Source organism: Symphalangus syndactylus, chromosome 15 (assembly GCF_028878055.3).
Source record: "Symphalangus syndactylus isolate Jambi chromosome 15, NHGRI_mSymSyn1-v2.1_pri, whole genome shotgun sequence".
Classification (NCBI taxonomy): domain Eukaryota; kingdom Metazoa; phylum Chordata; class Mammalia; order Primates; family Hylobatidae; genus Symphalangus; species Symphalangus syndactylus.
The window spans coordinates 11,593,111-11,617,389 of NC_072437.2; the positions used below are offsets into that span (position 1 = coordinate 11,593,111).

Below are 24,279 nucleotides of genomic sequence, written 5' to 3' on the forward strand. Positions count from 1 at the left end.
ACATGTAGGAAATAATTTAACCTTTGAATGGCATTTTCCCCCCAATAATACTTTGCAGCAATGACTTTAATATAGTTAAAATAGGAGGCAGCAGGAGGAATGTCTTTCATTAACCTTATATTTGTTGCTGGCCCACTTCAACGACTCTCTTCCTCTTTTTCTGCTAATAACTTGAATGGAGAACGGCCAATTGATTTCCACAAAACCATTCGCTAATTTGTGCCTGTCTTTCCTGTCACTTCCCATTTCCAGATAATCAATAACTCAAGTCTCTTTCACCTTTCCTTATTCAGAAGACCCTGAAGCTATTTGCCTTTAGTTATCCTTCTCTCAACCCCTTTCTATTAGCAAAAGACTGTGTTAAACTGAACTAACCAAAAAGGTAGAGTAGTTAGAATGCACCATTGATTCACACAAGGTTGTCTCAAATTTCCATTTGCATTCTTATCTTGTTTTAAAGTATTGAGCAGCGTCCAATAAGCTTTTGCAACCACAAATATATGTGGGGATGACATATTGACTGAAATTTCAACAGTGACCTCTTGAGCATTTTCTGAATGCACAAGTCAATTTAAAACTCCAGTTTAAGAATTATTTAAACGGACTCCACAGTATGAAGCTTTCTCCTTAGAAAGCAAAGGCATCATTGAACTGTGGTTTGGAACAGGTTTTCATAGTACTGCCAAGAAGGCTCATTTTGACAGAATAGTCACTCTTAAACCATGATGTTGTGTGTTCTATTCTAGCATTAATTTATGAAAATTAGTGAAAAACAAAGTTTCCTTTATGTCAAACCTCAACCAAACCTGTCTTGTTGTTCTTATGGTTGTTGCTACCATTATTCTAGTTTCTCAAATCATTGTAGGATGCCAAAAGTTTTAAAAACAAAACCCAGACCCAACACGTGGCCTTTGATGATTTTTTGTTCACTCTCTGTAAATATAGGACAAATTGTTGAGGGCTTTGGACCACAGGCAGAGGGTGAATGTGAAAGGATAGATGGGTTTCACTTTCCAAAGATGAGGAAGAAGATGCACATATCAACACATGTGACTTACTTTTGCTACAGTAAATTTAAAACTGCTCATGCGTTTCCTCTCAAAAAAAAAAAAAAAAAAAAAAGCATTTTGGAGTGGCACAATCTCCTCCACCAACTGCCCTGTGTATCTTTCCTTTTAGTAGCCAAAGCTTATATGTGTTCTATACTCTTCATTCCCTTCCAATTGCAGCTCAAGTCATTGCAAGAACTCCGCCCTCCTCTCCCCTGGCCCTGCTCTGTGTCCACATCACTAATGGCCTCCACATCGATTACTCCAGAGGATGCTGCTCCAGCCTGCACTGTGATCTTCTCACTTTATGCCAGGCTGCTTAGCAGACCCTGCCTCTTGAAACAGTGTTACCTGAGCTGTCGATTGAAGACATCTTAACTCCTTTGCGAACCACTTATCCTTTATCTGCCCTTCTAAAATTTCTGACCTGAGCCATCTGTTTCCTTGTCACCTATTTCCACTCCTCCTGTGGCTTAAATGAAACCAGTATGCTAACAACTCCCATGCCTATTTCAAATAGACATCTCTCACCTGAGCTGCTGGTGTGTGTCTATGGCTACATACTGGACAGCTCTTCTTGGATATCATGGGACTCGGCATGCCCAAGCCTGTCCTTCCCATCTGAAGCTTAGTAACACCACACACATAGCTGTTCACATACAAACCTAAGTGCCTTGAATACTCCGTTTATTGTATACTCCACAATGCCTAAGTTGTCCCAAGGCCTTAAGGTCCTGGTACTGAAGTCTCTTTCAAATTCCTCCAGTTTTCTCCATGCTCAGGCCAATCACCAACACAAACTCTTCACTCATGTGGGTCATCCTAAGAGCCACCTACCTGGCCTCCCAGACTGCACCACTGCTCCCTCCCATTTCTTCTCTAGAGTCGATCTTTCTAACACAAATCTTTACTTTGCACTTTTAGGAATTCTTAAGAATTCCATCTTAGTGGATTCCAGTTGCTTTCAGAAAAAGTCCTTAGAAAATTCTAAACCTGACCTATGGCTCCTATGTCATTCAGGATCAAGACATTCAGGTTTAGGAAGGAAGAGCATAGATTCAGTCTGGACAGTGCAGGTTTGAAGTGCTGATAGGATACAGGGTCTGCTTGGGTTTGAATAGTGCAAATCAGGAGATCCCAACGAAGGGCACAGCCTGATAGATTTTCCTGGAGCCCAACCACAAAGATGTTGGAGATGAAATAATTACCCTACGTAGGATATGTATGTTTTTAAAAGAGCAAAGCAACACACAGAATTTTTCACTAATCAGACAATAAATTCTGATAATTCCACCTTATAAATACCTCTCTAGTCCAACCGTGCCTCCCCATCCCCGCCCCACCCTCCTGGTTTAAGCTGTCACCTGGCTATTTCAAGGCTTCTCCCGTTTTCAGTCTCTCCTTTAATCCACACTCTACGGTACCATCGGAGTGACAGATCTAAAATGCAAAGCTGATCACATCCCTCACTCTTGAAAATCATTCAAGGAACTCCCTCCCTTGCATAATGAGTAACACAGAAACACATCAGACTTGTCCAACTACTGCACATTGTTCTTCTTTCTCCATCTCTTTGCTTTGAACGCAGTACGCGGTCACAACTCGGTGCTTTGTGCAGGCCTTCTTCCCTCCCCCGGTTCTTCACCTATTGATCTTCAGTAAATGCCTCCTCATCCTGAAATGCCTTCTGCCCACTCTGAGGAGCTTGCCCCGGCTCCGCGCACACCTTCCTCATGGCACAACTGGGTGCCTTTCCCTGTCTTGTCTCATAATACTGACTTACAGATAGAAATTGAAAATTCATTATTCATTTTCAATTTTTCCTCTAGATTGTGAATTTCTTGTAGAAAAAAATTCTATTTATACATCTAGACTGAGTGCATAGCAGAATGTCTGGCGTGAGTGAATGATTAAAAAACTTAAAACATGGGTGTAGGTGGGAAAAGTGAGAGGGGCAGAAACAAGTCAGTGTTACAAGGACAATTATTTTTAGAAAAGCAAGCAGCGAGAGGTTAAGAAGTTAGAGATGGTCACTGAGTGAAAATATGCAAATAATTTGAGATAAATTGGAACCAAAAAGAGAGTTTGATGTTTCATTACAGTAACAGTGTGGGAGATAAAATGCTATATTTGAGTGGAAAGGTATTTGAGGAGCATGAAGCAATGAATTTTTTAAAAAGTTTGGAAGTAAAGGTAAGTGGAGCCCCGGGATATTAGCTTGAGTAAGTAACTCCGAAATAAAAAGTAGTATTGACCTATTAGTTTGGGAAGAATTAACAAAAAGTGAAACAAAAAACGTAACTTTTGACAGCCTAGATTTTCTGGCTTAACAATGTGGAACATGCTCATTCCCGCCTCAGGGTCTTCGAACTTGCTGTTCCCTCTGTGTGGCACCCTGTTCCCACAGGTCTTCAAGTTGCTGACTTACTCACTCCTTTCAGTAACTTAGAGACCACTTCTTGAGAGTGATTTTCCCTTAACAACCTATTGAAAATGACCCCTCAAGTCCATTCTGCTTCCGGGTCACTTAGTAGTTCATTAAACACCTTGATTTTTCTCACACTAGTTGATGCCATCAAAAGTTCTTATAACATCTCTTTACTTACCTACTCTTGTCTCACACAGTGGTATGGTGATTTCAAGAGCGTAGGAACGTTAGCTTGCTTGTTCATCTTTGTATCTTTATTTTTTATTATTTATTTATCTATTTATTTGTGAGACAGAGTCTCACTGTGCTGCCTAGGCTTGAGTGCAATGTTGTGATCTCAGCTCACTGCCACCTTTACCTCCTGGGTTCAAGCAATTCTCCTGCCTCAGCCTCCCAAGTGGCTAGGATTACAGGCATGTGCCATAGCCCCCAGCTAATTTTTGTATTTTTGGTAGAGATGGAGTTTTGCCATGTTGGTCAGGCTGGTCTCAAACTCCTGGCCTCAAGTGATCTGCCTGCCTCGGCCTCCCAAAGTGCTGGGATTACAAGCGTGAACCCCTGTGCCCGGCCATCTTTGTATCTTTAGCCCTTAGATTAGTCCTTGAAAAGGACCAGGAGTTAAATACTATTTCTTGAAGTCATGAATAAATAAATACATGAATTAAAGACTGAATAAATAAATAAAATAAAAGAAAACTAAAGTTGACTTAGTCTATCCAGATCTATAAGTTAAGTTACTGTGGCATGTTTATGTCTCTAATGTGATACTGAGTCTGGGCCAACCATTGAAAGCATAAGGAATCCTCTCCCATTCACCAAACCACCTAAAAGGTAGGGTATCCAAGTAGAACAACAGATGCTGAGTAAGGATGTTAGTGTGAAACCCTCCAGATATAATGGCAAGCCTTAAATAATGCAACGTCAACACGCAGCAAAACACAAAGACATATCGTTAGGTCATCAGCACACAAGCAGCCCATGATGTTCTTGGAAGTCTGTATAAAAGTCAAATGTATAAAGGCTGAACAAGAGACATATATTATAAGTTTATGATTTTATATATCATATATGTGTGTATATATGCATACATACATAGAGAGGGAGGCATAGAATAGATCTGGATATGGACACAGATATGGATATCTGAGGTTAAAGATTTCCCTTAGCAGCATATTTAATGATTTCTATCTTTCTCTTAATTGCATTATGTTTATACATCCTAGACTTCATACTAGTATGAGGACATCATTTATTTGAACACTATTTATAAAACAGTGTGTGTAAGAGTAATATAAGATTCCTATAATTAGAGATACAGTGTCATAAAGATTAGCCTCAGTTTGGAGTCATCACACTATGTAGTGAAACTAATTTATTTAGTAGAATATAGGTACTATAAATCTCTAGATCTTATTATAATACATCTTTAAATTTGAAACACTGGGTTCATTTGTAAAAAAAAAAACAAAAAACACAACAACAAAAACAACAACAACAAAAAAAACAACTTGAGGCCAGGCACGGTGGCTCACGCCTGTAATCCCAGCACTTTGGGAGGCCGAGGCGAGCAGATCAAGGGGTCAAGAGATCGAGACCATCCTGGCCAACATGGTGAAACCCTGTCTCTACTAAAAATACAAAAATTAGCTGGGTGTGGTGGTATGCACTTGTAGTCCCAGCTACTCGGGAGGCTGAGGCAGGAGAATTGCTTGAACCTGGGAGGTAGAGGTTGCAGTGAGCTGAGATTGTGCCACTGCATTCCAGCCTGGCGACAGAGCAAGACACACACACACACACACACACAAATTGGGAAATATTTTTTCATTTAAGACTAGTTGAAATTATTTTAATATTGAAGAGAAAAGTAAATATTTGAGAATAAGAATGTCATGAACACTAATCAGGAGAGATTTACCTTGTCATATCTCAAAAGTTATCAAAAGCTAAGATAATGAATACAGTATAACCTTAAACTAAATCAATGGATCAGTGTAACAAAACATAGACCAGAAATGGATGCAAATATATTTAGAAATTTAGAATATGACAAAAGCAAATTTCAATTCAGTAGGTATTGTGCATGCAGAAATGAAAGGCAGAAAGAAGTAACTCTTGTTCACACATATACCTTAATTCCACATGAATTAAAATTTAAAATACAAAAATAAAAGTTTAGATTAAGATGTAGAAAACTAATTTAGCTTTAGAATAAATAGGCTACCCAAAGCAATAAATGAAACCAAAATCCATAAAACAGACACATATTTTTCTACACAATTAGTAAAAAATTAGACACCATCAAACACCCCAAACAAAGGCAAAAGTCAAAAACAGGAAAACTGGCTGGGCACAGTGGCTTACGCCTGTAATCCCAGCACTTTGGGAGGCTGAGGTGGGTGGATCCCCTGAGGTCAGAAGTTCGAGACCAGCCTGACCAACATGGTGAAAACCCATCTCTACTAAAAATAAAAAATTAGCCAGGTGTGTTGGCACGTGCCCGTAGTCCCAGCTACTTGGGAGGCTGAGGCAGGAGAATCGCTTGAACCAGGGAGGCGGAGGTTGCAGTGAGCCAGGATCACGCCACTGCACTCTAGCCTAGATGACAGAGTGAGACTCCCTCAAAAAAAAAAAAAAAAATAGGAAAACCGTCTTTGCCACATTCATATCAAGAGAAACATTAATATTTCCTTACATAAAAGTTTACATGAAATTGATCAGTAAAAGGATTAAAAACCCAACGTAAATAATGAAAACAGATATGAAGAAATTGGACTAGTTAAAAATGGGGGAACACCCTTAACTACTTATTACACAAAATGGAGAGCCTCACAGGAAACCATATTTCGACGATGGAGTTGACATCCTTTTGTGAGGAAGGCACGTTTCCGGGTTGGCTGAGGTGCAGGGATGCATGTTGTTTGCTTGCTGGTTGTGGTAATCTGAAGTGCTACTCCTCACTGGAAAGAAATCTAGCAGTTTCTACAAAACCTTAAACTACACATACCATTTGATTCAGTGTTACTGCTCTTGTGAATCAATATTCCTATGAGGCAAAATACTTAAACAAAATGTCTTAATGCCTGTCAAAAAAGAAGAGTTTAATAAATAAATGGTTTAATAAATGCTATAGACTATTACAATACTTAGCTATCAAGAAACAATGCCTAGATATATAATTTTCCAGAAAAGATGTCCATGTTGTTAAGGGACAGAAGAGAGGGCTGCCTAAGGGGACATCTGGGCTAAAGGTTCATATGTGGGAAAATATAGATGATATTTAAAGCCATGAGAATGGATGAGGTTGTCAAAAGAAAGTGTTAGGGCCATGCCCGAAGCAGAAGAGAAAGCCAGCAACTGGGGTGGAGGAAAATCTGCTAGTGAATTAGGAGAAAACCCCCAAGAGCTGCAGAAGAGGTGGTAATCACATCAGAAGTTAAGGAACATGAGGCAGGTCTAGTGTCCATTGGGTTTTGTCACATAAAGGTGGTTTAAGTAAAGTGGATTCCATTGAGTGGTAAAGGAAAGCAGTGGGATGCAGTCATGGAAGAGGAGACAAGGAGATGAGGGTCGGAGGCCACGGGCATGGGCAATCATTTCAAGGTATGACCTGCAAACAAGGAAATGAGGTGGTGGCCCGAGGGAAGAGAGAATGGGGGCGGGGGGGACGTTTGCTTGATTGGAAGATGGATGGATTGGCCACATATTCACTCTGATGGAAGTTGATGCAGGAGAGAAAGGGGAGAGCTGAAGGGAAATGCAAGCTTTGAGGAGGCAGAAGGAGCCAGAATTGCAAGCACACTGGCCTTGGACACACAAGAGGAAATTCAGGACTGCAGGTGAGAAGTGGGCAAAGAGGAATATATGCGCAGACACTTTTCAGATTTAATGGTGGGAGGGTAGGTTTGTAACTCCTCAGCCTGGGAGATTGGAGTTAGAAGAAAGGGTCTCTAGGCATGAGCAGTCATGCCTACCATAGAAACATGACGAGGGTACAGAAGAGTATCGCCTGCCTGGGCGAGATGTTTGATCATGATGTTAAACGAAATCAGTCAGGTTTTGCTCTGATGTCCTCCTTCAAGGGTCATCCAGCTCCTCTGGGGCAAGGACAGACATGCTGGAAAGGGGGGTTCCACCTTGGGTAGGTATTCGTCACTCGAGTGGAACAGAGGGAGGTGAGGGCAAGGAGTGAAGTGGCTTCAGCAATGGACTGTGGGCGCTGGACCAGGCAGATAGCAGGATATGGGAGAGTGAGGACATGGAGGGAGCAGCTTCTGGGTGTGTTAGTGCATTGCAGAACCACTGCAGTGAAAGTTCTTGAATGAGTGAACAGCGTGTGCGATAGCTAGAAAAGTCAGGAAAGCATTTTGCTGGAGGTGGTGTTCATGAGCATGAGTGGCTTGAGGAAAAAAATGGGTTTTAACCTTGGTATCATAAAACATGTTTAATATGTGTGATCATGAATACTGAGTGTCAACTTGGTTGGACTGAAGGATGCAAAGTATGGTTCCTGGGTGTGTCTGTGAGGGTGATGTCAAAGGAGATTAACATTTGAGTCAGTGGACTGGGAGAGGCAGACCCACCCTCAATCTGGGTGGACACCATCTATCAGCTGCCAGTGCAGCTAGGATAAAAGCAGGCAGAGGAACATGAAGAACCAGGCTGGCTGAGTCTTCCAGCCTACATCTTTCTCTCATGCTGGTTGCTTCCTGCCCTTGAACATCAGACTCCAAGTTCTTCCGCTTTTGGACTCCTGGACCTTTGACCATAGACTAAAGGCTGCACTGTCAGCTTTCCTGCTTTTGATATTTTGGGACTCTGACTGGCTTCCTTGCTCCTCAGCTTGCAGATGGCCTATTGTGGGACCTCACCTTGTGATTGTGTGAGTTAATTCTCCTTAATAAACTCCGCTTTATATATACATCTATCTTAATAGTTTTGTCCCTCAAGAGAACCCTGACTAATACAACATATAAAGTAACAGATTTTCTGATACAATTCATTCTTAGGTGTTGTAAATGAATCCGCAGCTCTGGAGAATATTTATTTTAAATAACTTTAACCTTCCTCCTGCTGCAAACAATGCTGCCCCAAACCCGTATGCTTAGAGAAGAGCTGAACCAGGAGAGAAATAGGCCAGGTGTAGTTATTGCAACGCTTCACCGCCAGAGGCACGTGAAGGGAACTCCACAGGTAGACCTCAAGCCTCCGCTTCAGTTCATTAAAACAAAAGTAGTTTCAAGTCTCACATGGCCTAAAAGTTCTGTGAACCCATTACTCCCGGGAGTTCCATTTCTCATTCCTGCTTGCTCCTCAGCTGGGGCATGGTCATGTTCACGTGTTACCTCTCAAGAGGCATGGGGCTCTGAGACTGGCTCTCACTGCAGATCTGTCTAAAGCTACTTCTCAGCTACCAAGATACATGAAATGGCCGCACTTTTTGCTGTGGTGTTCCTACACTTTCCTGCTACATCCTGCTTCCACAGTAAATTTTTATACTCTAGTTTTTAACCCTTCTCTAAAATAAGGTAAAAAATTTTTACAAAGTAACAGATAATATCATAAACTGGAGATAACAACTGTTAGATTAAGTTTCGACCTTGAAGTGTATAACTTTTTCACCTTAGATGATGAGTGTTTTCCCAGGTGACTAAAAGTTCCTGTCGAGCATTAGTTATTGGTCACCCAACATCCCACCTGAAGGCTTCCTGTGATTCACTAGGAGCACATGGGATGCTAATGTTGTGCATTTCAGAAGATCCTGCTCCTGCCCTGGAATTCATTCACTTCCTGCATTGCTGCCTGGCTTGAAAGTGAACATGCTATGGTGATAAATCTGGCTCAGAATGAAAGACAGATATGTGGTAGAAATGCAGGACAGGCAAAGAAGGAATGGAGTGTGACAAAGGCCGATGAACCTCGCCAGCAGATCAGCCCAATATGGGAGACAACAATTTGGGAAAAGCTTACGCATCAGGAACAACCACTAAACCATGAATTATGATCCTTATCAATAAACCCTTAGGATATCATGAAGGCATTCACTTTGTTTTTTTTTTTTTTTTTTTTGAGATGGGGTTTCGCTCTTGTCGCCCAGGCTGGAGTGCAATGGCGCGATCTCAGTGCACCACAACCTCCGCCTCCTGGGTTCAAGCAATTCTCCTGCCTCAACCTCCCGAGTAGCTGGGATTACAGGCTCCCACCACATCCAGCAAAATTTTGCATTTTTAGTAGAGACAGGATTTCACTACGTTGGCCAGGCTGGTCTCAAACTCCTGACCTCAGGTGATCCGTCTGCTTTGGCCTCCCAATGTTCTGGGATTACAAGCGTGAGCCATCATGCCTGGCCTTCTTCTATATTTTGTTCATCCTTCCAAGATATAGCTCAAGATGCATTCTTTTCATAAAACACCCTTCACTAGTTTAGCACAGAATGCAGTATAATTCCTGAACTCCTTAACACATTGCACCATTTCTCCAGCAAAGTTAGCATTTCATAATATTCATGCTTCCTTTCCATTTTATAGACTGTCACACTCAAAGCTTAGAAAGCAGTCAGATCTTTAGTAAGTAGTTGCTAATTACTTTCAGAAATGCATCAGGAATGTTTAAATTCATTAATTCTAGATTTCATCTCTTATACTAGCATGCTAAAATAAATATCTCATAGGCTCCCATTGACATAATCAATTTTCTGAAATGTCTATAATTTTCCAAAATTCTACAATCAAAAAATTCAACTACAACAGAACAAAAGGCAGGAAAGGACAGACTCGCATTGTGTTTGGTGACCAACTGCTCCCTGAATCTCTCATGTCCATGTCACTGTCCCTTTGTGCTTCCGCCCGTGCTCCATGGCTGCCCTCCACCAGGTGTGTGCAATGTGTCTAATGAGCATCCAGGTTCCTTGTAGGAAAGATGCAGAGTTTTTCCTCTGCAGAGGCACAGAAAGGAAAATAATGACATTCTGCTAGTGCAGTAAAACATGAAAGGCAATACAAAAACCAGTCAGAGTACTGCCCTATGTCTATTTCTCCAAGAAAATAACCCCAAGATTTAACAGATTAAAACAGAAGACTATTCTCAAAATTCTTAAACATGCTGCATGCCTCTAATTCTTATTAGTTAAAGAGCTGATCTGCAAACTTACGAGATGACCAGTGAATCCTTTTGGGAATTAAAATTGTTCTGCAACATGAAAGCATGACATTCTTGGCAATGCTTAAGAGTAAGGCATTTTTATTTCCATTAATCATAGTTTTAATTCCTATATACATTCTCTACCAAAAATAAGAGAAAGGTAAATATTTTCACCGTCTCAATCATCATTATTTTTTCAGTCTCCTTTAGTGCAAAGCTCAAGATTCATTCAACACATGTGTTCCCTTAATATGTTGCTTCAACTTAACATTGTGATGTCCTTTGGCTGCAAAACCTTAAGCCTAAAAGAAAATCATTTTCTACAAATGTCATCTGTCACTTTAAGATCATGATATATATGTACGGAAGTTTTCAGAAGTGCTGCAGGGGACAAAAATGTATATCCAGCAAGCCATTTTTGGATAAATATGTCTTCCTCTTCATTATTACCATCCAGAGTTGGTTTAGATGAAAGTATTCTCTAGCTCAGAAAATTCTGCCAAAATTTCAGACACTAACGAAACCCTTGATAAGCCCACCAGAGAAGCTGGTGACAAACTAAATTTCACCATATGAACATCAGTGGAGAGCATTTGGTACAGAGTCCCCGGATTCCCTAAGCACCGCAAGGTGAATGATACAAGGACAAAAGTTTACAGCCAAGGAAAACCCTAAAGATCACACTTACAAAAAGCATTGAATAGAGGCTTAAGCAGTAAAACTTGAGACTAAAATACTAGCTAAATGACCTCAGCCATATATTAATAAACTTAGTTTTTATGTACTTTATTAACATGTGCCAATGAGCAAACATATGCTTTTGTAATTTCTTTCCATGTGTTTCTGGTTTTTTTTTTTTTTTTTCTGTGTCTATGAATCATTTTTTTTGAAAAGCTAAAGTTTTAAAGATCTCTGTGCTATTAGCATTTGGAGCACACTGGAATTATTTCACAATCTGAAATCAAAAGGAAATATATCCAGCCTATAAAATATTCTTCTAAGTCACCAGTCTATGTCACTCATCTGAATGTGGCATACCAGGAGACCTGCCTTAGTTTTGGCATCTGCACAAAATAATACTTCAACAAGACAAATAACCACATGAGCAAAACATCAAGCTTACTTACAGCACTTGATAAAATGATAGTGAGACATCTTTCCATCTCAGGCAGGAATCTTGCTACGGGTTCCAGCATTCTCTTCTGTCACAACTGTCGTTCCCAGGAAATGCATTACTTAAAGCCCTTACTCAGGTAACAGTTTACCTCAGGATGCACTATTGCATGGAGGCTCTGTTCCATGATCCTGCAAAAAGCTTCAAACTCATTCTCATTCGGCAGCTGGAGTTAAGATAAGCCTCTCCCCGGTGGGTCTTGAGGCACCACCGCTGCACGTGCTATTGTAACACCCTTGATTGACACAGCCCCGAGTACCACAATCCCGGGAATAGTCAGCTCTAATTGGTGTTCACATGCAGCCACATTCTGCTGCACGGAGGTGTGCTGCAGTGCGGCTCTCCCGGTCCTGCCTGTTAATGGCTTTTCAATAGCTTTCAAATGGCAGCAAACTAAGCTGATGAGTGGGCTGGAGAGAAGCCACGGAGAGAGGGATCCTAAATCTTCTTCGTGCACATTGTCCATCAGCCACATATGACCAGATTCTTAGCTGGTAGTAAAGCGGATTATTTTTAGTTGCCACCAGTTGCTGTGTGTGAATAGGAAATTGATAGCAGGAGCTTAAAATAGCCACCTCTTAGAATCAGAGATCTTTGATCTGTCCCTAGTAATGAAAAAATTGCATTATATTTCAGAACACATCTTTCTGCTTTTCTGTGCAGAATGTAAAACTTAAATTATCCACAAAAAGCTTTTGGTTTGCATAGCTTTAAAATTTAGGATTCTCCTACCTCTGCAGACTGCAATGAATTTAACTGTACAACCCAATTGGATGAAGTAAATCTGACTGAATTGGAATCAGAAAGAAATATATGGTCTGCTAGGGTTTATTGTTATAAAAGTGAATATCATACTCATAATGCAATTGCCATGGTAGCAAACCAAAAGGTTATATTTTAAGTTGTTTACAAATTCAAAGTGATACTTTTTTTGCAAATTGATACATTTTTATGATGATCTCCTCCAAAGACAAGTTGACATAGTCTAGAATTTATGTTTCAGGTTTGAGGTTATTGGAAAGGTAAACATGAACAATATGCTAAGTGCACCATCCTTCTATGGCAGTAACATAATTTTGTATTCCTTACTGAGCAAAACTCAAAGAGCAGTGCTTTTATTAAACTAGAAAATTATGAAATTCAAATCTATACAAGGGGCCATGACTATTAAATTTTCACTGAATAATATTCTAACACATTTTAGTAGCGTGATGTAAAATAATAAGTTAAAGATTTCACGCAGAACAGCCTGATTTCAAATCCAGGTTCTACCACTTACCAGAGTATCAATGTAAACACATTATTTAACCTGCTAAAGCCTCAGTTTCCTCATCTATGCATGTGAAATATAATTCCTAATCTTTATTCTGAAGGTTAGAAATAATACACATAAAATTTCTGGTTTCTGTTGTTGGTGTTCAATGAAAAGTTGTCATAACATTAACAAGGAAAAAAATTTATTTATGTACCAAATGATGATTATGGACACTTTAACTTGGTTTTTCCAAAAATTAGAATGAGGATTTGCAGCCTTCATCAGGAATGCTGATTCCTCATTTATTCATTGATTCCACAATTAATTATTGAGAATCACTGTCGCAAAAGTCACCATTTTGGGTGCTTTTCAGGAATAAAATACGTCTAAAACAGAGCCTTTATATACCAGGAATCTATAATGTATTTTTAAAGGGTTTCTTGGATGTTTTGTAATGTTTCAATAAAACTGTAAGAGACAACTATATCTGTTTCCAACACAGGAAGTAAAGCTCTCTCCTCTTTAAATCAATACAAATCTTTACATGTGCATAAAATAACTGTGAGTTTATGTGAATGTTATCTAATGTATCTTCAGGTAAGGTTGTATCCATGTAGATGTCCCTACCCCCTTCTGTTAATACAATGTCAGATAAATAGTATGTTGCCTATATACCTTCCTTAAATGTCTGAATGTCTTAATTTTCTGCAAATTGCATGCCTTTGCATATATACAAACTCAGCAAACATCTTAAGACAATTGAGTTTAATGATACCATTCACTCTTTAAACTGAAAAAAAGCATAACACTCAGAGGGGCATGTTGTGCACTTGACAAAGAAAATATGTTATTAAAAATATAATTGATTTGAGCCCTACATTTTTTTTTAATAACTTAAGGCATTTCTTATAAGAACTTTAACCAAGGTACTCTGTGAGAATTAACATCTCATCTCCAGGGGCTCATTTTCAAATGTGTTTATTTTTCATCTACTCATGCATTCCATAAACATTTGGCAACTCTTTGTGCTAAAAGAGAAACATGACTCCCTGACCTCAAAGTGCTTATCGTCAGATGAAATAGAGACAATCAAGATAGCACAGTGTGGTGTGCTAGAAATTGTTAAGACAGCAAATGTAGACCTCTAAAACAACAAGGGCCAACATCTAATTCACTTTGAGGAGCTGAAGGAGGATACACTGAGAAATGTATTCACAGATTTCTTAAACTATTTAGAATGTGCTTCCTATGTATAAACTGTATCTACATATAATTTCCCCAGATTAAGAAGCCCTTTTGTCTTTGAAACCACATATTCGTGCTCTAAACACTGGTAGAACTATGTTTAAACCTATTTATATATTTCATCACTACAAAACAAAAATTAATTTCTAATGCAGGCATTAATACTGAGGAAAATAATTTTGGCTCCATTAACTTTACTTCCTTCATAAAATTTTTTAAAAATGGTAACTTGAAGTTGATTAAAATTTCCTCATCTATATCCATCCTTGATAAACTCAACTTAATGTTGGGTTGTCAGAACAATTATTTCGGGACTCCTTGAATCATATATATATATATAAAATATACATATATAAACACATATATAATATACATATATACATAAAATATACATATATAATATACATATATACATATATAATATACATATATACACATATATATATTTTTCTTTTCTTTTCTTTTCTTTTTTGAGATGGAGTTTCACTCTGTCACCCAGGCTGGAGTGCAATGGCGCGATCTTGGCTCACTGCAACCCTCTGCCTCCCGGTTTCAAGCAATTCCCCTGTTTTAGCCTCCCAAGTAGCTGGGATTACAGGCACCCACTACCATGTCCAGCTAATTTTTGTAGTTTTAGTAGACATGGGGTTTCACCATGTTGGTCAGGCTGGTCTCAAACTCTTGACCTCAGGTGATCCACCCGCCTTGGCTTCCCAAAGAGCTGGGATTACAGGCATGAGCCACCATGCCCAGCTGAATCTTGTATTTTAAATGTGGTATCAGAGTTGATGACAGTAGCACGAAATGACCAAGCCTAAATTAAATATATTGTTAGCAATTTATCTATTTTGCAGAATATGGTCATTAAGTACAAAATTAAATCCATGCGTTTGAAAGAGGGTATTGTTTTTCATTTCCAGAAAATTTTCAAACAAATAAAGCACAATTATTTTATTATTTTTCAGAATTATTACAATGAACTATTGTTCTTTCCAAATACGAATGCATAATATTTCAAACTCATTTTTGAATAATCAAGAAACCCCTTTTTCTCTTTTATACACCATACAGCTGCTCATTATTCACACTATTTCTGATACGAACACATGACTTTTTTTCTCTTAAATGTTAGCATTATTATACACCAGATTTTTTCAAATAAGGAGAAATTATTTCCCAGCCAAAAACAAAAAATGAAACTTCAATGATTCTAATGAGAGATAAGCATTCAAAAATTAGAAATTGCTTAGTAAATATCTTTTAAAATGGGATACATGAGACGCAGCTCCAAAAAGGCTCCAGGTGAGATACTACTTCATGTTTTCATTTAAAACCCTATTTGGACAATGTAAAACCTGCAGTTTCATAATGCCAGTCTGCTGACAGATAATTCCTAATCTAATTGTTCCTGCATTGTCATGCTTTATTACATGAAGAAATTAAAACTAAAGTTTGCAAACATCACCAGTTTAGGAAAGGTACATATTAACAGTAGGTCGTGACAAAAATTCTCAATGAAGATATAAATCACAATAGTTTTTTGTAATGCAAATTTAAGCTCTGTGATGGGGCATCATTGCCTCTGCCCTGTGAATAGGTTGGGGCTTGTAAATATTAGCCTTTGATGAAGTAAATTACACACATTTAGAGACCTTGAGCCACAAGCGTCTCACACACAATGGCTGAGAGCTAAATTTATAATTTCGTCTATCATAAATATTGACTGCTTCTGGGTGAATGGAGTCAAGATCTCTCCTGGGAACATAACTCTGGTCTAATAATTTAGGGCCCTTTGAGGCTGAAGGCTACAGAGGAGAAAATATCCGAGTTGTCAAAAAATAAGGCATAAATACACTCAGCTCTTGCTATAGAATCAGCCTCTGGTCAACCTCTGGTGCCTCAGGACCAGGATCAAGCCTACCTTGAATGATTGAACATCCTTGACTCTCTGATAAAGTACCCGATCTCAGTCTAGTGACTGTGGAGGTTGTTCCTGATTTTGGCCTGCCTATGAAACCACTAGCTCTCAGACTCAGGACTCCACAGGGCTGTGTGTTCACTTCAGCTTCACATAGTCTCACATTTTTCCAACCAGAACAAATGGACATTCAAGTTAGATGTGGGCAATTGTGAAGTAAACAAGAAGAAATTTACAATACAGACTTGCACAGTTGGAAAGAAGTAGGGGTTAATAGGAACTGCCCTGTCCATGTCAGAGGGCAGTGAGGGCTAACCCAGCTGAGCACTGCTTTAGTGACTAAAAGTGAATTTGTCATATAACGGCTAGAAAATATCCCTGATTATTCAAATACTTTCATAGAGTACTGACGTAGAAAAGAAATGCAATTTTAAAAACTGCTTCAAAAAGACTGAAAATTACTCTCTGTAATACAATATAGATTAATAAAATAGCAAATACATGCATGTGCGTTGATATGGATATATGAAGATACACACACACACACACACACACACACACACACAGGCTATATGGGATGTTCTAATTGCTCCTTAAGGGCATTTGGCCACCCACTTCCTTTGGTGATTTTTTTCCCTAATCAAAATGAAATGTTTTAAATTCTAGTGAGGACCAGTTAAACTGGGTATCTAAAGCAGGACATTTGTAAAGCATTTGTAAGGCTTTTCACTTGAATACGAACAACCACTTTGAAATCTTTCCAGCATATGTGTTACAACTATCTAGGAGGACTTTTCCATTTCAGATGTTTGACCTTGAACAAAAGTTTGCATATCTTAATGGTGAATAAGAAACAGAGAGTTTTGTTTCATGTCTGTATGACTCTACCTAGGTTTGTGTGCACGTGTGTGATATGGATGGATATGAGCACATGAATAATTAAGTATTCTTTGCCTTGTTCTTCAATCAGTTTGAGGGAATAAATAGTATACTGCAACCAGTTACCACGAATAGGCAGATAAAAAAACTTTTATTGATGATGAAGCAAGTTTTGAGATTACTGATGGCCTAAATAAGGCAGCTGGGACACCAGGCTGAAATGTTTGAACAGATCTCTATAAATTTGTCATTTAGAAGGCAATATCTGAAGGTTTTTTGATGACCTAAAAGATATTCTTAATTTTCCTGAAAAGGATGAAACGAATTGTGAGGCAATTAAATAAGAAGCCTCTCCTTCATACTTTTCCTCATATACTTTTCCCATTGATATACATATTTTTAAACAAAATATGCCTCTTTAGTTGAATCATGCTCTTACTTACAATTTAATCACACTAAGTTACCTATTCAAATTCCATGCGTTCTTCAAATTTACTTCAAGCCCATTTAATCTACAAACTCTTCTTGATTTTTTTATTGCTTAAATTATTCCTGACCTTCTCTAAACCCTATATTCATTTTTTCATGTACCAGTCAATCCAGCATTTATAATGCAATGCTTTGCATTTTTCTTAACTAGGATCATATGGAAGGCTCTTCCTAGGTAGGTAACTCGTTATTTGAGTCTCAAACCTTCTACTTTTCCTATTTCCTATGAAGTCCAAAATATTAGTGAACATTCAGAGATCAATAAATGGAGAGCCAGAGAATTAGAATTGCTCTAAAGCATTTTCCAGTGCATGACATAGAATGTCTTGAGGAATATTTCATTAAAGGCAGGATTATTGAACACTTAAGTAAACATAACTTATCATACATGACAGGAGAAGAAGGGAGAAATGAAGTGAAGTATAGCCCCTTCTTCATTCAAACATGTAGGTACAAGTAGACTGAGTATATATTGCTTTTCAATATTCCCCATGAAGGCGCCATTAAAACGGATCATAGGGAGATCTGGGTGCAAGTTTGACTTTCTTCTTCTAAATGAATTCCATTGTTGCTAATTTTCTTTGAGTGACAATGGATACAATATAGTCACTAGAGAGGTTCCCCAAATTTAACAATATTTTAAGGTGTTCTAGAAAAAGAAATGTACACTGAAATATCCAGATTCACAAATGACATTAAATTATTTCTCCAAACTGAAGTCTCAGGCCTTTTGGATAAGTTTCAATAGCCTCATTGTTAGGATATTGTTCTCCATAAATATTTTCTCCTATCTGCAAAGTTTGGGCTGTCAGAGGAAAGAGCATTGGCAACCTTGGTTCAATGGTGATTACATAAAAGCATGCCTCGGAAGCTGGACATCGTGTGTGTAGCTCTGAAGCAATTTGGAGAATTACCTCCCAGGCCCATGGGCTTATATTTCAGGGTGATAAGCCTGGAGACTTTCTCTTTTCTTCTCCAAGAGAAAATTTGTTTCCTTTTCTCTCTCTCACTCTTTCTCTCAAATGGGCATTTGTACAGCTTATAAAAGCTTAGAGTCCTTGAACTCATTGGTTCCTCTCCTGTGTTACAATTCCACTACCCTTGTAGGGTAATATCAGGCTTTCCGTCCATTGCTTTTTGAATAGTGGGGCTTTGGAAACCAGTGCCAGGATGCTCTGAGAGTGTGGTCCATGGTCTGATCCATGCCTCTGATTCATGATCCATGACTTCGTGTTTCCCATCAGAATCTCTCTTAGCCTCTTTTGTCCTCTCCTCTTACCTCCTCTTCCTCCCCTCCATCCCCCACCATCTGCTGCTTTCCCCCTTCCTCCTCTTCTCTTCTTCCTCTCCCTGTCTCTCTCTCCTTACTTAACACTCCTATAAATAACTGGAAGGACTTCTCAGAGTAAAGCAACAGACACAGGTAAATTCTGGCCACAGAGCATGAGGCTAATGAAACCCTAGAAGCCTGGGACATCCTCTCCCTGACCAAGGCTCCTCTAGTGGGTCCTTACTTCTACATCAGTAAACTTCCTTGGATATGAATCCTGCATCTGTCACTCCCTAAAGGTCAGGTCACCTCGTTGAGGTTCAAATTCCTGTGATGAGAAATGGCAGCAATAATGCCAAGTGCCCAGGGTTCTTCCGTACAAGCTAGGTGCTCAACAAGTAAAATTCCAACCATCACGATGTAACTATTTCACACACCCCTGATGTTGTATTGATCTAATGCTATCTTTATATTCATGAAAATATTTATTACGTGATCTGCCTTGAAGACATCACTGCCTTTAGTACAGTCTTTCAGGTATCAATGACTAGTAGAAACCCCTTCACAGTAATTATGCCATGTTTACCCATGAACCAGGTACTAAACAACTAAACATTATACAGTTTCCTCCCAATCTGCAGCGGACACTTTCCAAGATCCCCAGTGGATGCCTGAAACCACAGATAATATGGAGCCCTATATACACTGGTTTTTTTTTCTATACATTTCTATGCTCTTCCTATGATAAAGTTTAGTTTATAAATTAGGCACAGCCTAATTTAGAGATTAACAGCAACGATGATAAAACAGGACAATTATAGCAAAATACTATAATAAAAGTTAGGTGAATGTGCTGTCTCTCATTGTCTCTCTCTCTCTCTCACAATATCTTACTGTACTGTACTCACTCTTCTTCTTGTGATGATGTGAGATGATAAAATGCCTACTGATGCCTGATGTGAGGGGAATGACGTAGGCATTGGTATGGAGCAGGCTATTATTGACCTAACACCGCAGCCAAGAAAGGATCATCCGCTTCAGATGGCCCAGGATCACTGAGCCATGACAATGTTGATGACTGGATGTCAGGAGTAGATGATGTGGATGATTAATGAGCAGGAAGCATGTAGTGTTTATACAATGGACAAAAGGATGATTCATGTCCAGAAAGAAATGAAGCTGGATGGCATGAGACTTCATCATGTTACTCCATGCATGGAACAACATGCAATTTAAAATTAATGAATTTCTAGAAATAGAATACAAATATTAAATGGAAATTTCTAGACATTTCCATTTAATATTTCAGACTGCAGTTGGCCATGGTTAACTGAAACTGCAGACAGCAAAACTGCAAATAAGTGGGGTGACTACCATAGAATTCTATCAGCCCTGGAAGTCTTTGTTGAGCACTTGACGTGCAACAGGCATGAATCAGACCTAGACCCTACCCTGTGGAGCTTACAAAGATTGTACACTGGGAAACAGAATTACAGAGACTACACTAGAAAATGCATGGCATCATGGAGCAGGCACCCAAAGCTTGAGGGTTTGCAGTGTGTTTCTGAAGATGTGGTGCCTAGCAGACACCAGAGGATGAGTAGGAAGAGATCAGGCAAAGCAGGTGGGCAGAAGAGAGGTGTGTGGTGTCTTCATGACATCTTCAAGAAATAAACAGAAATGTTTGGCAAGGCTAAAGGATAGTACCTGGCACAGCCAGCTGAGGGGTGAGTTAGAGAGGTAAGTAGAGGCCAGGCTGCGGGGTGGGGGTGGGAGGCTCTGTTCCTTCTCATGAGTCATATAGAGACAAGGAAACTTTTAATGCAGAGGAGTGGGATGATTAGATCTGGAATGCATAAATATCACAGGAAATTATTGGAGCAGGAGAAATAAAGAGGATAGTGTGTTTGGGAAGTGGAGGCCACTTAAGTCCCCCAAGGGCGAGGCACTGGGACCAGAGCAGAGGCAGTGACCAGTGGGAAGTGGACAGCACATCCCATCATTGACCAAAAGGTAAGTCCTCCTCTTCCTGTCTTGAAATCTCCATCCCTATCTCTGCTTCCTTCTTTCCACAGTTTCCTCATAAAGGCGGACTTGATCGGACCTAATGCAATATTTCCTTAATTTATCTAATGTTGCCAATACTGGAAACATCTCATCCCTAGAAGCCCAAAAATCTAGAAGTTCCACCCATAGACTTCGCATCAAGAGAATGAGTCTGGGATGCCTGAAAACAGTAACATGAATGCATGCTCTTAGTGTGGCTCATCCCTGCTTCCCCTCTTCTTCAGTGTGGCTTCAACTTCAAACATAAGAGCAGCCCTAAAACTCAGGTAGTCAAAAAATAAACACATTAGTGTTATTCCCTTTCCAAAATAAATATTCAGATTTATTATTCAAAAAGTAAGAAAGTTATAAATAAGCTTCTAAGTGAATATTTCTAGGAAATGACCTCCAACTTACACAGCAAACAATTAAAAAGTGCTTATTATGTGGTAAGCATTATTATAATATCTTCATAGGCATCGATTCACTTAAGAATCAGAACAATGTAGTGGGTACTAATACTTTTTTAACAGATGAGGAAATTGAGGCACAAAGACTAAGCAAGATGTCCAAGATCATTCGGCCATAAAGGAACATGAGTCTGTTGACCAAGTCATTCAGGCTACAGAGTCTACCATACCTTTCATCATGGGGCAATACCCCTCCTGCTGGGTGGTTTAGGCTTAGGTTTCCAGTATGCCATTTGCCCTCAACCCCTAGCATAGGCTTTTCTTCTGTCTGTCACATTTTTTCTACCTTCCTCACTGCGCATCATCCCTTGCCTGATGAACTTCAACCCTACATGTTGGTGTTGGATACACAGGGAGAGAGAGGGAGAAGGGAAGACACACATAGGAGAGACATCTGGAGAGGAGAAGGTGGAGAAGGGAAGGGGTTGTGTAAAATGAGTAGGAGATAAGTGTTCGAGGGTCACAGCGGGCAAACTGCCTCCCGCTCAGCCCCTTCCCCTTTCTTCTTGGCCAGGTTAGCTGCACTGATGTATCGCTGTGATACCTCCTGATGCTACATCCTCTTACTGCTGATTTACATCCTGCATGGGCTTCCTCTCAAAATGCTGACATGACGCTGCTACAGTGATGTTTACTTTTACACCCTCGAGTATCTATCAAGGCAGACATTGCAACATACAGACCTAGTCAACCAAAAGTGTCAAGAGAAGGAAAGTATCAAGAAAAGATACACATCGGAAGTAAGCCTTTATCAAGGGAAGAGGTAGATATGTTTATATTTGAAATTTAAGGGTATAGCAGGGAATCGAATTTTAGATTCTCGTGAAGTAGCTAAGCTGTAGCAAATTTAGTAGACATTTAATAATTTTTTTAACATATGAACACTGGCAATTACATCTAAGGTGCTAATATGATAAGAATTATTTCCAGACCACAGAAGATATTGATGTACATCTCTAAAGCCAAATATGTAGGTGTTGGTTGAGTGGATTAAGGTAAGTTGTAGTGCGATGGTTGTGGAGAAATATCACCAAAATAAAAGTCTTCCATGAGTCTGATGAGGGATATTTTGAGAGTGTCAAATTTATGACTCTGTTTGTTTACATAAAATCCAAAAACAGAGAAAAATTATGATAACAGAAGTCAGGGAAATGGGCTATTGATATGAAAAAGGCTCTAGGGAACTTTCTAGAACAAATGGAAATGTTTCATATTTTGATCTGGTGGTGGTTGCACAGGTATAAATATAGAGAGATACATTAAGATTGGTTGAATTGTACATGTAATATATATGTGTTTTACCATATGCAAATTATAATCTATTGTTTAAGTGTTGTAAATAGTGACAGAGTTCCTAACATAGCAGCAACAGACACAGTGAGAAAAGGATTTCCAAGGGTGTAAAACTAAGCGAACTCAGAAGCATTGGTTCATTCTACATTCATTCATTCAACAACTATTGACTGACAGGCTACTGTACTTTTGCATATGGATACAAACAAGGGGCAGTCACTGCCCTTAAAGTGATTTCCTAGCATAGCAAATCAGCCACTATAACACAGTGTGGAAAATGCAAAGGCAAGCTTAGACAAAGCAAGATGGAGGCATAGAAGAGGCGGTGGCTGGCCCAGGCAATGGCTCCTTCATACCATATACAATGTCCTCTGTGAGGTGCTCCTGTCTGTCTCTACAGGCTCAACTCTAGCTGCTTCTCATCTGCAATGCAAATGTTCCAGGACACCTGCTGCCACCACAACCTTAATGCACAATGCCTTGCAGGAGGTGTTTCCTGCTGGGAAGTCTTTTCTCCTCTTTTTGCAGGTACTCTTCTGTCCTGAATTACATGCATCTCTTCCACAGAATCTTGGGAGAGAGTCTGTAGTTACTCAAAGGGATCCCTGACCTGAAAAATTAAGACCACTCTTGCAGCAGATGGGGAGTGGATAGCAGATTTTAAACAGAGGAGTTAAATCGTGATGCTCTGTGAAGAACAGATTTGAGGGAGACAAGATGGACAGCAAGGAAACTTATTTAAAAAGCTCCTATAATAGTCCAGGGGAGAGAGCATGAGGGCTTGAAATGGAGTCATGGTAGTGAAGACAGAGTAGACTGGGTAAATTCTCAGGAAGCAATAGCTTGGAGACTGGCAGGATCGGGAAATGAGAGAGAAGACCAGGTTTCCAGGTGCTTGGGTGTTTGGTGAGGCCATCTGCCTATCTGGTGAGGTTGGAGAGTGGCGGAGGAAGAAGCAGAGTGGAAAAGGAAGGGGATGGTTTAAGGGAAAGACAATCAATTATTACCTGGGTATGATATATCTAGGAAACGTTAATAGAATAAATAAGTACGTTTAGTGGGTACTCAATAAGTCTTGTCCTTGGAACCCTGTAAAACCATCCCTTGTTATGTGTGCAGGGCTTCTGCTATGTACAGCCTTTGCTGATATTAGAGAGAACACAAGATGGACTGAACGTGGATCCTAGTCTCCATTTATTTCTTCTTTATTTTCCTTTGGTAATTTTGTTTATGGAGCCTGTACTATCAGGCAGGCGCTAGGCCCTGAGAGACAGCCAGGGCACAGATGAAAGCCCGTGCCTGTGAAGAGCTTACTATTTCAATGACATTATTTAGGCATTTACAACAACACGTTGTTCAGTGCTATAGTGAGGAGGAGTAAAACTACTCAGGTATACACAGAAAAGCCTCTGCCCAACTGCTAGGGATCAAATAAGATTGGCTGAAATGAGCTCTCATAGCTGAAATCTGCAGAATGCATAGAAGGAATGAGGGAACGAGGGCATATGAAAGAGTGATGCAGTCCTGTGGTTTTAATGGTGGCCCCTGGACCAGCAGCAGCCTCCCCAGATAACTTGTTTGATTCTGTGCTCCCATCAAACGGTGCTGCATCCAAATCTCTGGGGT

General features: G+C 39.5%; 1 protein-coding gene across 3 annotated transcripts in view; it reads right to left on the minus strand.

Annotated features, from left to right (window-relative positions):
- The window catches only part of MYO16 (myosin XVI), a 706,512-nt gene that overhangs the window by 564,803 nt on the left and 117,430 nt on the right, over positions 1 to 24,279 (minus strand). Inside the window, exon 1 of one of the 3 annotated variants that reach the window (XM_063618636.1) lies at positions 11,742 to 12,033. The exons of the other annotated variants lie outside the window; for them this stretch is intronic. Coding sequence (XP_063474706.1) covers positions 11,742 to 11,769 — 28 coding nt within the window. The 5' untranslated portion in view covers positions 11,770 to 12,033. Of the gene's footprint in view, positions 1 to 11,741; positions 12,034 to 24,279 lie in introns of those variants that run through there. 3 annotated transcript variants of the gene reach the window in all.